Below are 16,301 nucleotides of genomic sequence, written 5' to 3'. Positions count from 1 at the left end.
CTTTTTACCATCTTTAATTTTCCCTGAGCCTGATGATGGGCATGTGAGCCTGAAAGCTTGCAGAAAAAAGATTTTTTTTTTGTGTGATTTCTTAGTTGGCCTAATATAAAAGGTATCATCTCTGAAACAAGAAGTCTAGGTTTTTACATGTGACAATATGTGCCTTTGCTCATGCCAACCTCCGGTTCATAATGCAAAAGGTTTCCCCAGCTGGCATCCTTCTGGGGAGCTGTGGGGAAACAGCATGGTCATCCTCTTATGCAGGGTTGGTTGGGAGCAGGGCTCCTGGGATTCATCAGTATTTGATGTGACCCTTTGCCCAAGATTTAGAATCATAAAAAATGAGGGTTGGGAGGGACCTCAGGAGGTCACATCTAGTCCAACCCCCTGTTCAAAGCAGGACTAGTCCTAACCATTTGCCGGAGTCCTATAGGATCCTAAGAGCTGAACAGGTCTCATACTTGTTCCTGTGCTCCCTGTCTGGGGTCTAACTTGAGACGACATCAGGGAACCCTCCAGGACCCCACTTTCTCCCTGGTCCCCCCACCCCAAAGGCAACACTTAAAATCTATTGACTGATGCACAACTGCTCGCATTTGGGATCTACAGTATCCAGACACATTACCTGCCTCTCCAGTGAGCGATGCAGGCTAGGCCGAGACAGGTGAGCTTGTCCATTGGTGTAATTCCCATCACTTTTGTATACAGATATACATTAGACTGCAGTCAGGATTGGGGAGGAGCACTTCTGGGGTTAGACAGGTGCTGTTATTACTGTACTGCTACATTGCATAGCATGGGAGCAAGTAGTATATAGCCTGTTTACCTTGATCAAATGGCTCTCCTGGAGCCAGAGGAAACCTAGACTGGTGGACATGACACTGAGGCTTTTACCCCTGATTTCTTTCAGGGGTGTTTTCCCCTTTTTTCATTTAGGAAAACTTACCCTGGGTGAGGGGCTCATGTCCATTTTCTTCGGGCTGATGTAAACATATTTAACCCTGCCTTCCACTGTACTAAGCATAGGCTGTAATGGTCAGGCAGAAGGCAGCGTGGCTTTGCACTCTAAATCCAAGACACCTGCAAACACCAAGGAGACTGTTCTGCTCTGCACTGTTCACGGCGAACACAAGGGAAACTACTTATGCCTTGTGGTTCTTGGGCATTGGATGTGATACTAACCCCTTCATGGCCTGTTAGTGCTATACACTGTATAAGCATCACAAATCTCCCTCAACTCTTCCCTTAGCTCCAGCAGCAAACAGCCAGTCTGGGACTGGCAGCACACCCCCTACACTGGGAAAACTCTGACTTCTGATGATGCATAGGGAGTCTTTGTCTTTGGTTGTTTGGGGAGTGCTGACTGTGGCCTGTCGGATCTTGGGAGAAGATAAGTTGTTGGAGAGGCTCTTTAATTAAGCAAGCCAAGATGTAGCCAGATCCATCAGCGGGAAGCTGTATTTAAGTTTGGAAATGAGATGCAACTTCTCAGCCACCAGGGAAATGGTAAGTTATTAATGGGTTGACACCTGGCAGAAGACCTCTCAGGCTCTGAAGATACCATCCAGTTTGAGTTACTGGGCTCAATGGCATTCACATATGTAGGGGAGACTAGCTTCCTTCCAAGCTGGAATTGCTGCATGACTTTCTCTCGTCAAACCATGGGCAGCAGCTTGGCTTTGCTTTGAGACGAACAGCTCTGGGCACCAATACCAAAAATTGCTCTGCTCGGTGTATCTCTGCTACTTCTGTCTAGGAGGTCCTGGGTGGTCCTTGCCGCTATGCCAGCTAGCACTCTGTACTATTTGCTCGCTGCTCGTTCTGTTTTCTATTCCTGCACACTGTGCCTGTTGTCTGTGTAGCAACAGGCAGTAAAATTTCATGCAGACAGTTCCTGCCCTTCCTGTAGCAGCCACCAAACCCAGCATCTGTAAATCAGTCAGAACAGTCTGGATTTGCTAAATGCTTTCAATGAGCTGCGCTGCTTCTGGGCAGTACGTGTAGCTCCCTCCCAATGCCAAGACCATCCCTGTTTCCCTGGCTGTGGAGGTGATAGCTTTTAATAAGCACTATGGGGCCTCTCTTGATGGTCCATGCTTATGCTGGGCTGTACTTGGGGATGTTAATGATGTCTTTCAGGTCTTGGTGAACACAAACACCAGTCTAATGAAACAGGCTGTTTTCTGTGTCTCTGTGATGTCACCCCTTGAAAAAAACAGCAGGTTAAATCCGCTTCACCAGCTCCCAGGGGTGGAAAGCAGCCTTGGTGAAGACATTTGCAAAGATGGTGTTTGGAGATATATGGCTGTGATGATGCAGGGCTGGACCCTGCTGTGTGTCAGTTCAAACACTATTTAACCTAATAGAGCTTGTGGCTCACACGGGGCCTTTGGCAGGTCAAAGCAAAAAGCTGTGCCTGTTGGCAGTGTTCAACCCTACTGCAAGTACAGTAGACTAAGCATGCATCCTAGAAGTGCTACCAGAACAGGAACTGACCCTCCGCCCCCATCCCACTGGAGCTGTCCTGTGAGAGCATGTCTGCTCTTTCTCTTTATGATGGAGCGAGGGAATCTCTGAACTCTTTTTTTAGGTTTTGTTGGAGGTTTGCTTCGGGCTCAGGGAGCTGGTGCAAGAGTTTTCTCTGACGGCTAAACAAGGATAGGAGCATTTGATTGATGTGCAAGGAGCTTTGACTTGCACCACAGGGGGTTGAGTTGAAGTGTGGATAAAAGAATCTCAAATGGCCCAATTTAAACCCCCTACTCCCGCATGCCCAGGCTAGACTGCAGCAGGGTGTCATAATCTTAGTTCTCCCATCCTCCATGGTGTCTTTTAGTAAGAGGGGAATTTATGACTTTTTTAATGTATTGAAGCAGGAAAATCCCTCCCTTTCATGCAATAAAGATGTTCTCCATATATTAGAGAGGAGTAGAAAAAATAAGCCGTGTGACTTTTAGGACAAAAATCCTTGAACTGTTCTCTCCGAGTTGGAGCAGAAGCGAGGTGAGAGTCAGGGCTCTTGGCTTCTGTTCGTCAAAAGAAAAATGTCTCAAGCATTTGGAGAACAGGGACACGGCAGGCCCAGTTACTGGGGTCTGTATTGACTCACGGTTTGACCTTAAGGCTAACTAACTTCCCCTCTTTCCTCCACTTCCTCATCTTTAAAAGGAGTCACGATGTGATGGTGGCAATATTGATAATGTACTTTGAGATCTGCAGGTGGAAAGGGCTGATTCATAGATTCATAGATGTTAGGGTCGGAAGGGACCTCAATAGATCATCGAGTCCGACCCCCTGCATAGGCAGGAAAGAGTGCTGGGTGCGACCCTCTAGCCAATTCGCCACCCACCGGACTGTGCAGTCATCCACGGCACAGCCTCTTAACTTGTTCACCAGTATGGGGTGGGATACCGTATCGAAGGCCTTCCTGAAGTCTACGTATACGACATCCACCCCTCCTCCTGTGTCCAGGCTGAGGATGGACATGGCACATTAGGAACCAATTCAGCTTCATCAAGATGAGCTGCTTGTGCAAACCGGGTCAGTGACAGCAAGGTAAGCAGCCACTCGGGCCAGTATGGACCCTTACGTGGCTTGGAAGTGTCAATGTGAACCGGGACTGTGCTTAGCTATGCAACTCATCACAGTGCTTGTGTCAGCTCTAGGTGGCCTATCGCTGTGTGGAAGAGAAGAGAAGCTGCTGAGATTCCCAACCTTCTGCCACACTAGTCTCCATCCTGATCCTTTACCGAATGGAAGTATTAGTGCCCAGCTCCACTTTGGCCTAAGCAGACATAACGGAAATTAAAGGCACTGCTCAAGTGGAATCCTGGCTGCCTGTGACAACGGGGGATTCATGGCTGGGTCTCCTTCAGTTTGCTCATGTGTGTTTGCATGCAATGCCCTTCAGCACTGCATTCATAAGAACATGAATTTGCTAGAGCAGTGGTGTTCAACCTGTCGTCCATGGACCCGTGGGGGTCCACAGACTATACCTAAGGGGTCCATGAAAGATGGTTATGATCAATCAAAGCATGTAAATACCCACACTTACAATTCAAAGGGGTCCACACCTCCATTTGACATTTTTTTAGGGGTCTGCAAATGAAAAACGGGTTAACCACTATGTTAGAGCAAAAGTTTATTAATCCACCCCTGCAGCACCAGCTCCCATTTCCTTAGCTGCCAGTATGAGATGGTTTCAAATGGGTTTGTGCTCAGAAGAGCAAAGACTGCTGGTCTGAAAGCTTCTGGTGGATCTTGGCAAACAACAAAGCAAAGAGTGAATGTAATGGCAGTGGGGAGAGCACGGGGCCTGGCTAGCGCAGTGGTATGAAGCAGCTGTGCTGGCAGAACATGTTGCACAAGTACAGGCTGCAGGCAGCCATCCTGGGGGCTACCCTAGTACTGCCTCCTGCTTTCCCTTCCTTGAAAGTGAAGTCCTCATGAGCAAGGCTGGGCTGTGGATTTTGAATGGACCCGGGCCCCTTCAGAGGCAGCTGCATCCAGGGCTCGGTGTCAACCTGCTTCTCTTTACTAGCCCTCAAGTATGCTGAACAAGTAAGAGTAGCAAGAGGAGACAGAACGCCCCGTTCTCCGTTCAAAGCAGCTTTCCCCTCCGCACTGACAAGGCTGAGGTTCGCGGCACTGCCTCCTGTTTGCTCAGATGGAAGGATGCTGACAAGCAGTCCAGGAGCACCACCACCTCCTGGGGTTTTTCTGGCTGAAGCGTATAAATTGTCTCATTAGGCAGCAGGGGTTTTGTTGGGGAAGTGACAAGATCAAGACAGGAGGCTGCTTGGGACTGCAGTTTAATCCAGCAAATTGCTGCCACGCACACGACACCGGGGAGGTAAGCTCTTTTTGCATCTGGAGCACAAGCCATTCACAGTATAAAAGCATGGCCTGGGAGCTCTCGCCGGATGCAGAAATACAGCAGTGTGCTGACTGGCTCCATTTCTGCTGCAGAACCGGGGGAAGTATCTCTGGAGAGAGCTTGGATCCCGGGCCCGACGTTGCCCAAGAAAGTAGTGATTCTTCACAATGTAAGAGCAGGATGAGGTGAGGCTCCCGGTGCGACTCCAGATGATCGAGAAGTCTGATGGGAGTCCAGGCTTGTTTCACTGCAGCTTGCTGCGCAAATCGCCAGTGAAACCTCACCGAAATCTCCCTTTGAATCCAAGTGAGAAGCCCCCTGTCTAACTAGAGCGTCCAAAATAAGGTACAGCCCCTGCACTGTGATCAAGGCTTTGCAGCTTCTGTTCCTGTATCACCAGGCAGAACAAACCCCCCCTGTCCTGAGCTTCCTGCCCCTGCAGAGATGCTGCTGTTCAGTCACTCCGGGTGCCCAAAGGTCCCTCCCAGCCTGCGAGCAGAGGAGCTGACCCCTCCTGAGCACTGATGGATGTGGTTAACAGTCTTTATATTCTTTTAGTGCATTTTAAATGCTAGTGGTTTTCCCATTGCTCCCCGGCCCCCTTTACCTGCATGTTCATCAAAACAGTCACTTCCTTTGCAGTTTGGGACACTGCAAACAGCAGTCCTCATCCATCATTCTCTTCCTGGTGATCAAAACTAACAGGCACACACCTTGCTAACTGCAGGTGCTGTGAATTGGGGAGCCCACGCACCTTTCATAGACAATCACCTCCAAGAGATGATCACACTCAGAAATTACTGTAAATCAGAAATGTAGATTGAAAAGAAAATAATAATTGCCAATTGTGGGGCTGGTTTTGAGGTTCCCGCTCCAAAGAGCTTGCTATTTGCTTTATCAGATGTAGCTGAACTGGCAGAAATCTGAACTTACAGCCACGGATGGGATCCACCATGTTCAGCTGTGGATGTTGGTGGTCCTATTTCTTCCCTCTGTGCCTTGATTGTTGAATCCCAGAACCATGCAGCTCTTCTAAACGCTCTCCCTGAACCCCTGCTAAGCTTCTCCATTGGTGAGATCAGACTGACTACCTCCGATAATTAAAATCTGCCTCTGTGAAATTACCCTGATGTTCTCAGCACCATGAATCCTTCACCGTGTGATCCCAGGCTGCCAGGCATATCCTCCCTCATGGAAAGGATGTGCTGTTCAGCAGATAGAGCAGGCGGTTGGAAATTGGGGCTCTGGGATTCGAGTCCTCGAACAGCCCTAGGTCCTGATACAAGAACCCCAGGGGAGGGTAGCATTCACTACCCCATCCTGCCCCCAAAGGAGACATGCTGTACCCTATTGCACCTCTGCTTTCTAATAGTTGTCTCCATGAACCTGAAATGCTTCTCCCACAGGCTCTTCCCTGAAGTTGTTGCTCATCCTTCTGCTGCCTAAAGACCTCTTTCATTTGCTCTATGGAGAGCAGGGCTTTTGACACTTATCCTTTGAGCCGTATCTACAGCAATATCATTTTCTTTCAGGTGCAGAGAGCCAATCTAACCTTGTCCTTTGATTTCAACACATCAGACTGGAAGGTGCAGCCTTGGTTCTGCTGGACTAAACAAGTGGGTCAGGGTGACTGGTGCTGCTGGGCTCCATCGTTGCCATGACCGATCATTGCAACTCCAGAGCAGAGAATGGCTCCAGCTCTGGTTTGAGTGACCTTTTCCTCCAACAAAGCAGGGCTTTGTTTGCTTCCATCCACATTCTCATCTTCCTGCTAGGCATGCCTGGAAATGTCCTGCTGCTCCTGGTCCTGATCCCAAACCTGAGGCGAACCAGTGTCAGCCATGTGACCCGTCTGACTGGGCCCCTTCTGGTCAATATTGCTGTCCTGGACCTCATCTTCTTTCTCTATGATGTCCCAGTGATGTTGGGCAATGTCATCTTCAAGGACTGGCGCTTGGGGTACATGGTATGCATCAGCCACCATAGCTTGTCCCTCTGGATCATCTTTGCAGACTTCTACAGCATGCTGGCGGTCTCAGTGCTGCGGTACGTGGCTGTGATCCACCCCACTCGCACCCTGTCCATCTCCCAGAAGCACATTGCTTGGGCCTGCATGTCCATATGGGTGCTGTGCTTCCTATTCTCCATCCCCTTGTGGATGTACTACACTATTGTTAAGGTTGGGGAAGAGACCTACTGTGTGAACCAAATGACAAAGTGGCACATGACTCTCTACTTCAGGCTTTTGGGTGGGGTGGCCTTCCTCCCACCCATGCTACTGATGATCCTGTGCTATTCCAAGATCATCTGTGCCCTGTGGGTAAGGAGGACTCTAGGCATCCACACAGCCTCCAGCCTCCAAGTTAACAAGCGGGCCACCATCATAGCTTTGATCACCGTGGTGGCCTTTGTGGTCATGTGGATCCCTTATTGGCTGGTGATTTTCCTCACCTGGGAGGATGGGTTGCTGAGTACAGCCCCCATGTACCTAGCATCTAACCTGACCACCTTGCTGGCCTATGCCAATCGCTGCGTCAACCCCATTGTCTGCTTCAGCCTCTCTAGCCAGTACCAAGCTGGGCTGAGGAAGCTCTTGAGGAGGCCTGGCTAGAGCAGTGAGCATGGGGGCTCTGTGCATCCGCACAAGATTGACGCAGTGGCAGTATGCAGGGTTTGATGGGGGCAAATGAACTAATGGTGTAAAGGGATAAGACCCCCCTTTGTAGCTACGTGTACCCTTGGCATGGTGTTCTCTTGCTTGCGCTCTCTCTCTCTCTCTGTGTTTGAACCTCCTACAGGAGTAAATCTTTTAGCTTAGGCCAGTGATGCTCAACCTCTGGCCTGTGAAGCTGTGTCATGTCCCCCATGTTGTGGAAGGGGAGCAGTGACCATGTTAATTGCCAGTGCCTCCCTTCCAAATGTCCATGTCCCCGAGGGCCAGATGACATGGCCCTGTGTGCTAGATCACTTGAGTGTGCAAGCAGGCTGATCTATGGCCAAATCTGGGTGCATGAAATTGGGCCAGCCTTCTAGACTGCACCCACGAACAACCCTGTGGACTGACCCTGCAGTGGATCCAGGCTCTAGATCAGCACTGGTCCAGATATGCCAGGCACCAGTGGTTCAGGCAGTAGCAAATCATGCTGTCAGAGCCATTGGTCCTAGACTCAAGCCCTACTGATGCAGCCAGTGCTGCCTGCAGACTTATTTTTTCATGGGCAATGGGCTAGCAGAGGGTGGACTAGCCAAGAAAACTCATAGCTCTGCGCCCTTCCTTCACCTGTCGCTTCCTCTCTGTGATCAAAGAACTGATGTAGTACTGACTGGTTCAGAGTGGAGCATGTCCCATTATATTCGTTACTCTCTTCTCCAGCCCTGCACCTGGGCTGCATTCATCTGTCTTGTCCACTCCTACATCCTTTTAGATCATAAGCTCTTACAGGGTTGTAGATCATGCAGCATGCGGGGTCCAGCCTGGTTATCCCATAGTGTTGGCCTTGATGCAGGAAGCGTGGGTAGGGTCTCCTGCCTCTGCTATGCAGGAGGTCAGCCAAAATGATAGATGAGATCCTGTCTGCGGGTAAAACTTGAGTGCAATTCATATTATAATGTCAATACAGCTTGGTCTTTCTCTCCTCCTCCTCCAGACAGGGTGAGGCACTGCTCATTAGAAACCCAACCCTTTATTAGTAATTATCTCTATTTCAGTACTTCACAGGAGTCTCCTCATGGATTGTAACCCCACTGTGCCTGGGGGCTGTACCAAAATGTTAATAAATATGACTGCATGTAAATGCGAAGGTGCAGACAATAGTACCTGATTTCTGCTCCTTTCTTCTCTCAAGGGCATTTGTTAGCTGATTCCTCTTAAGTAGAGAGGATTGACACTACTATTCCTTAGGAACACATGGGCACATAGCAGCGCACGGGAGCTTGTGGGTCCCTTGAGTCTGGTCCCAAGCCGTCACGCTGTGTAATTCTGCTCATAAACCCATCATGCTCCATCAGAAAACCAGCATTTATTTATCAAGTAGTACATAGAGGCCCCAAGGGAGGCTGGAACTGCTTTGGACAAGCTATTGTATGCCCAGAGCAAGGGCGCGTGGTGCCCTAAAGCTCATCTGACACTTCTCCCAGCTATGTAGCTGGTCCAATAAAAGATATGACCCCCTCCCAAAAAAAGTCCTCGTTACTTGTATATTTTACTGGACCGTCATGGCTAAAACCATAGTCCAACTCTGCTAAAGCAAGGCATCCTATAACACACACCACCTCCCATGAGGAGAGGATGAGCGAACAAATGATACCTGACAGATGTCAATCACATTGTTTGATGCACTCCTGGAAGGGGCTCAGAAACGCAGGTGGTGAGGACGGAACAAAATTTAAAAAAAACCACTATGAACGATAAAAGGGCATCTCTTGTTCTCCTCTGGTGTAAGGTACCTCCAAACTGGCACAGTTTCTGCTGGGGGTCTCTAGTCAAAATGCATTGGCACCAAATCTGTGTTAGGCAGTCTACCGTAAGAGATGGTCCTGAGGAGGGTACAACAGAAAGACACCAGCCACGTTGTAGGAGGGAACAGAACGGCAGAGCAGTGAAGCAACCTGCCTCGGGTCCCACACCAGGTCCGTGGCAGAGCCAGAAGCAGCTTCCAGGTTTTGCAGTCCCTGGTTCTGGGCCTCAGCTGTGCAGCCTGCCAGAGTGCCCTTTTCCAATGTTATAGTTGCACAGAAATGTTATTTACTATTTTTCTGGAGCCCAGCCAGATGGACTGGCTATTAGCCTGTTTCTATACTGGTTAGAGTTTACCTGGGGATTAGCAAGTACGGTAGGTGTTGATCTCCTTGTTTCATTAAGCATCTATTGATTGGTTTCCATGTGTTTGTTCACTTAGAAGGACTTCAGCAGCCACCTCTGCTGGGAATAGTAATGGTGCTGCTGCTCTGGGCATGGGGCGGAGAGAGTTGTGATAATGAGTCAGGCTGATGATGTGAGAGCTCTCAGAGCTAGGTGGTAATAACCTCATTTCCTTTGGTCTGGGTTAATGAGGTCCCAGTGGGGAACACGGAGGAGGTGGGAGGCTTTCACTGGGGTAGGAGATGGATCTCTCTTCCCTAAAGACCTCCCCCAATAGGATTCTATTTCTACTGCGGACGCACGGGCCTGATGGTGCTTGCAGGGAGGTTCATCCGGTGGTTTCAACAGAGCAATGACTCTTCTGTTATCTTTGCACAGGGGGTGCTGCTCTTGCAAAGTCCTGAGTCTTCCTGTCCCATGAGGATCTGACTGATGAGGCTGAAGCTGGACCACAGGTGAAGAGCTAAATGCGTCATCTCAAATAGGTCTCTGGATGTAATCACTGGAGCTTGCAGGAGCTCTGCGAGGTGGTGTTCGCGTTCGCTTTGATATGCAGGTTTCAGAGCAAGGGAACTTTGCTGAGTTACAGCCTAAATTTCATTGTGCTCTCAGACTCATACTCTCCCATCCATACTGAGTAGTTATTACATCATATATAATACAGTAGCTCCAGGTGGGTTTAATTTATTATCAGGGCCCCTGTGGTGCTAGGTGCTGTACAGATGCAGCATGAAAAAGCCATTGCAGAAGGCTCTGTAACACTGTGCTCCCTTATGGACCAAACTGGTCCATGGCTTTGGCTTTGTCTAGTCCATTGTGGGATAATGCATTTTAAAGGACTGATGGTGTCTACCATTTTTGTACTTGCATCTGGCATTTGTATTTAGTTGCATTGTGGCCTTAGGACACAATTGTATCTGGGTCTTAGGAGTGTCCTTTTAAAAAGACATGGCTGTGCTAGACTTTGAAGTCTGTCTTGTGGCCTCAGAGAGGAGGATTCATAGCGTGGCTTTCCTGAAATGTATTGCTGTAAAGCCCACCTCTCTGCAGCAGAGGAGGAAAAAGGCAGCTGCGGGCATCCTACACACAGATCTGCGCTACAGATAGCAGGCTTATTTAAGGTGCTTCAGGGCTACCAGGTCCTAGCCTTGGTCTCCCTTGTTTTCTGGTGAAGCCCCACCACTACTAATGGTAAAAATGCCATTGGCTTCATGGGAGCAGGCCTGAGCCCAGAGGTTTTGATTTGCTGACTGATCATGCAGAATTTCACCGTGACCTTAGGAGCTGTGGGCTCTGCCCCAATTTCCTGCACCTTGAGAAGGAGGCTTAATTGCTTGGTGCCTAAGCTCCCCATCTCTACCATAGGGCTGGCCAGCCTTTCCCCCCCCCCCCCCCCCTTTTATCTGCCTTCACTATGTCAACTGGAAGGTTTGCAGGACAGGGACTGTCCCTTATTTCAGGGGTGGCCACCTCTGTGTGTGGCCCACAGCTGATCGGGGAAGAGATGACAGCACAGCCACAGGTAGGGGAGGGAGCAGAAAGCAAGGCAGCGGATCAGGCAGGGAGCACAGGGCAGGGACCAAAAAGCAAGGCAGAAGATCAATGGGGAAAGCAGAACAGCAAAATGGCAGGGAACCCAGGGCAGGGAGCAAAAAGCAGATAGTTTGGGAATCTAGGGCAGGAAGCAGAAAACAGGGGCAGATTAGCAAAGAGCCCACGGGGAGCAGTAAATAGTCAAGGAACCCCAAAGGGGGAGCAGAAAGCAGAGCAGCAGATCAGGCAGGGGAAGGGGATCAGAGTAGCAAAAAGGTTGGCCCCACTAACCTACTGTACGGATGCACAGAGCCTAACACAATGGGGCCCTATTGTTGGCTGAGGTTATAAGGGGCTACTGCAGTGCTGGGAATAAGTAGCTATGTACATGCTAGAGAAGTCCAGCTCCCCAAAGACACATTTCAGTAAGTTTTAGATAGTCAGTCATGCAATCTGATGCAGTATGTGGCTAACTCATTAGTATTTAAAATGGCCTTTCTCTGCCATCCTATATGCTTTAACTCTATGGGCTCAGCTCTGGAGGGCAATCCTGATGGTTTCCCTCAATAGGGCTAGTTTGAAAAGGCAATGATTTTGTTGCAGGGCGTTGCTGAGGGTGAACACGCTGCATATACATTTTGCTCCTGGCCCAGTAATAAAAAAAATGCCAAGATGTGAAAGGAGGGGCCCGGGCCTGGTCCCCTCCTCCCCTTTCTCGTATCCTTCTCTATTGGTTCACGCAAGAAGAATAAAGCAGGAGACTTCACAACACAACATCACAGAGGTTCAGTCTGCAAATCTGTGCTGGACACAGCCCCTTTGACCAATGCCAAGACTACCTTGAAGGTAATAACCTGGACAGCTGAATTAGATGAGAAAGCTTCCTTCCTTCTTCTTGTCTCAGGTCTATCTCTTTCTGTCTTTAGAGTTTACTTTCAATTCTGTTTCTTCAAGTTGCCTTTGCTGTACAACTTCCCTGGGCTTTTTTAGTGTCTTTGCAGAGCAAAACACATTCCCAGAAACCTTGCAGATGGGATGCTGAGAAAGGTGGCTGTTATGGTGGAGTGGGTAATGGTAATGGCAGGTTTTGGAAATGTTCCCTAACAATCAAAATTCCTACTTTCACATTTGATTTAAGAAGGGTTTTTTTTGCATTTGCCCCTCAGATTTTCCTTGAGAACCTGATGGAAAGCTATTCAGCTCCTGGTTGGGAAAAGTTCTGGGCATCACTATCTTGCTGCCGTATGGAAAAAGAAAAAAAGCGTAATTCAGTCAATAATTTCCTCTTTTAGGATAGAGAGAGTCAAATATGTGTATGTATAAGGCTTGCCTAGCATAGCAAAGACAAGAGGTATCTAATAATCAAAGAAAGGGGTGATCTTAGATGAAGCACTAAGGTTAGTGGATTACTACAGTGCTTTAAGGCAAAGACCTTTCTTTTCTACAATTTAATGTTTCAAGGACTAGAGTATTCTCAGTTAAACAGCTTAGTTTCCAAGTACAATGGAGAGCTGCTATGCTTATGTAGCAAAGAGGTAATGAGATTAATTCTGCTTATACCCAGACTTTAATGGAGTGGAAATGGATATCTCTCCCATAGTACCAGGACCTCGGGTTCTGAGGATGCTGGAATAATAAGCCCTTCCTGAATACACATATTAAAAGCAGTTACAGGGAGTAGCACCAGCATTACACTGTCTACTTCAAAGTGTGCGCATGCATGTGTGTGTGTGCAGCTAACAGCTTTAGTATATCTGAAGTTCCCAACTTTTATAGAAGCAGGGCATTGGCTGCCGTGGTCCCCTGTTTTACTGGTGACAGGTTACCGTGTTATGTCTTGTGTTGCGTCAAAGTTCGTGGTAGTTTTGTGAAGAGTTTAGATTATGGATTTTCAAAGGATGGCTTAGATAGGGACGATCCTGCCTCAGGTAGAGGGTCGGGCTCTGGAGGTCCCTTCCAGCCCTACTTCTCTAAGAGTCTATGATCTAAGCTAGTATTTTGTTTAGAGCTTCATTAGTCAATGCAAGATTTTGCTCTTGGACTCTTCCAGCAACAGGAAGTTTTCTTTGCCTGCTTCATTCATTTGTGTGTTCACAGCTGTTGGGATGCCTGCAGCAGACCAAGATATTTAGCCAGCTTTTGAAAACAAGTATGTTTGGATTCAGGGTACTCTTCTTTGGTAACTCATTCTACCGCCAGGGGCCCTCCCAGTGAAGAACAAGAATACAAGCCATTTAGTCTCATGACTTCTTAAGAGCATCTTCATATTTCAGTTGTCAAACACAATCTAATAGACCTTAATATAATGCAATTCTTACCAAAGGAATACAGCTGTCAGATGCATAAATTGGTGGGGCTGGGGGGGCAAGTAGCAAAATGAAAAACATTAAAGGGCCAGCTGCGGGGCACTTCCAGCACGATTTATGGAGATCCCTAATTATAATTGAAACATCACAAGCACACTTCAACTTGCCACAGGTAAAGAAGGGGAACAGGGCACTGTCAGTGTCCTGCCAGAGCAAGGACAGGAAGTAGTTTGTTAACATATGCACAAGAGATCCAAGGTAGAAAACCATGCCCTCAACACAGAGGAAGGCAAAAACCCCACAGGCTGATCTGATCTGACTGCGGGGTAAAATTACATCCTTATCCCAGATGTGGTGATCAGTCCGACCCTGAGCAGAGGGGCAAAACCCTCTAGCCAGAAACCTGTGGATCTTTTAAGTCCCCAAAACGGGACATCAGAATGGGTCTCTGGGTTGGGAGGGGTCCAAGGGTGCAACAGATAGTTGATGTCCCGAGTGCTGGGTAGATGGGAGAAAGCTTACCATAATCAGAATTACACATTATGTTCTAGACCCATTCATAACTCATTGTTTGCTTTCTTAACCCTAACATCTTAACCCTAACCCTAACATCTTAACCCTAACATCTATGAATCTATGAATTAACAAGCCACCAGTCTTCAGAAGCAGGTGAGGATGAAGCCCACTCTGAGACACAGTGCCCTCCTAGCCTGCAATCATACCATCACCTCCCTTCCCAAAGATGGCATTCATTATGGGCTGAGTGGTGTCTCCTGCTTGTCTGTCAGATATCTGTTAGCCCTTTGCCTTGGCCTAGTTGTCCTGGTGGGTCTCACCGGAAACCTCCTTATGATCCTGGTTCTTGCTGACAGCTTCCGGGGCAGCAAAAGTAATATCGCTGCTATCACCAGCACCCTCATGATCAACATCTCTGTCTTCGACATGATCTTCCTTCTTTATGACGTACCAGTAATGCTCCTCACCTTCCTCTTTGAGGACTGGAGGCTTGGGGCAACTATCTGCATCAGTAGCCAGAGTCTGTCTACTTGGGCCATGTGCTCTGGGTTCTACACGATGGTGGCCACTTCTGTCTTGCGTTACCTGGCTGTTGTCCACCCAGCACGCTCCTCTTCCACCTGCTGCCATAGACTCCTGCTGCTCAGCTTAACCTGGATTCTGGGCTTTGTGGTCTCCATTCCCAGCTGGATGCATCAGCAGGTCATTAGCCTTGAGAGCCGGTTCTACTGCGTATTGTGCATGACGGAGCTGCAGACTGTGCTCTACTTTGCTCTCTTTGCTGGCGTGGCTTTCCTCCCTGCCATGCTCCTGATGGTGCTGTGCTACTGGGAGATTGTCCGATTCCTCTGGTGCCGAAGGGGAGGGGTTATTCGTGCTGAGAACTGTCACCGCAAGAGCAGGCAGGTCACTGCCAAGATCATCACCATCGTGATGGTCTTTGTGGTGATGTGGATGCCATATTGGGTGGTGACCTTCCTCCTGGTGAATCGCAGCCTCCCGCAGAACCCTGTGGTCTATGTGGTTTCCAGTTTGTCCATACTGCTGGCCTATTCCAACTGCTGTGTCAGCCCCCTCATTTTCTTTGGTTTCTCAGACCAAACACGGCTGCAATTGAAAAATCTTTTCAGGGGGCATTACAGGGCTAATGCAGGCAGGAGCCATGCCTACAGAGCGGAAATTGCTGTCTGCACCACAGCTCCCAACTTCTACCGACTCTCCTTGGAGACAGAAATCTCATAGGAATAGCTGTCTTGAGAGTTCAGGTTGGAAAAGCTACACGTCCGGGCTTGTGTGTGTTGCTGCGGGGCATCCATTTCTGGTTCTTGCAAGGACTGGAAAATGTAAAGATGCACAAAAGCACAGCACCCCTAGCTGGACCACTGGCAGGAACAGTGGTGGTCGGGAGAGTGCTCTGGGCCATCACTCCTACCAGCAGTGCTAGAGCAGTTGTGGGAGACTTGCGAGAGAAGTCTGGCCCTGTAGACCTCCATCACAAACTCCAGGGGACTTCACTGAGGCCAGGCCTTTACCCTAAAGTAAGATTTTCAGAAATTGCGAGGGTTGGCTTAATTCTGCTCAGACTGAAGTCAGTGGGAGCAGGGCAAGGCCGCCAATGAGCATTTTTGAAAACCCCATTGAAAACCAGGAGTTTTCAACCTTTTTTTAACAAGTGTACCCTTCTGTCTCAAAGTTTCAGCTCATGTACCCCATTATATTAAAATTATTTAGGGGGCTGAGAGCCTGCACACATGAGCCTGCCCCAACCCCCCAGCAGGTAAGTCTGTGGGGGAGAGGAAAGGGCTGGTGGGGGGCAGATCAAGGCCCCCATTGTGAGGGAGGAAGTGGGGCACAGGCAGGGGCTGGGGTGAATGGGGCCCCAATTGGGCCAGGTTGTGGGACAACCGGATCCTGGGCGGCTCGTCCAGGGGTGCAGGGGGGCTCCTGCCGCTGCGTGCACCCTGGCAGACGACTGGGGGACACATGCCCCCCCTGATCTGTGCATGGGGCAGAGGTGGCTACCACTGCATGCTGGGCTTTGCACCCCGCTGTCCTGGGAGTGGTGCGACGCCACGTATCTCCCACCTCCAGGTGGGTAGAGGGCACAGCACAACCTGGTGGCAGCAGGGATGTGGCATCGCACTGCTCCCAAGGCATCTGCAGTGGTGCTCAAAGCCCAGTGCACAGTGGCAGTCACCTCTGCCCTGCA

At 49.1% G+C, this 16,301-nt stretch overlaps 2 protein-coding genes across 2 annotated transcripts; both read left to right on the top strand.

Moving 5' to 3' along the window:
* The first annotated feature begins 6,533 nt into the window (after nucleotides 1–6,533).
* On the top strand, nucleotides 6,534–7,487 carry LOC102560132 (galanin receptor 2a). The gene has a single exon (XM_006260061.2). It carries the CDS (start codon nucleotides 6,534–6,536, stop codon nucleotides 7,485–7,487), a length of 954 nt encoding a protein of 317 aa, XP_006260123.2.
* Nucleotides 7,488–14,251: 6,764 nt separating this feature from the next.
* On the top strand, nucleotides 14,252–15,334 carry LOC102559906 (galanin receptor 2a). Its single transcript, XM_006260060.2, has one exon. The coding sequence runs from the start codon at nucleotides 14,252–14,254 to the stop codon at nucleotides 15,332–15,334; it is 1,083 nt and encodes a 360-aa protein (XP_006260122.2).
* The last annotated feature ends 967 nt before the right edge of the window (nucleotides 15,335–16,301 follow it).

Source organism: Alligator mississippiensis, chromosome 14 (assembly GCF_030867095.1).
Source record: "Alligator mississippiensis isolate rAllMis1 chromosome 14, rAllMis1, whole genome shotgun sequence".
Taxonomy (NCBI): Eukaryota; Metazoa; Chordata; order Crocodylia; family Alligatoridae; genus Alligator; species Alligator mississippiensis.
Note: the sequence above shows the minus strand (reverse complement) of the source record. Positions and strands in the feature narration are given on the sequence as shown.

Bases quoted from the DNA above. Each gene is read 5' to 3' on its own strand.
- LOC102559906 (XM_006260060.2), top strand. From the start codon at position 14,252: ATGAAGCCCACTCTGAGACACAGTGCCCTCCTAGCCTGCAATCATACC.
- LOC102560132 (XM_006260061.2), top strand. From the start codon at position 6,534: ATGACCGATCATTGCAACTCCAGAGCAGAGAATGGCTCCAGCTCTGGT.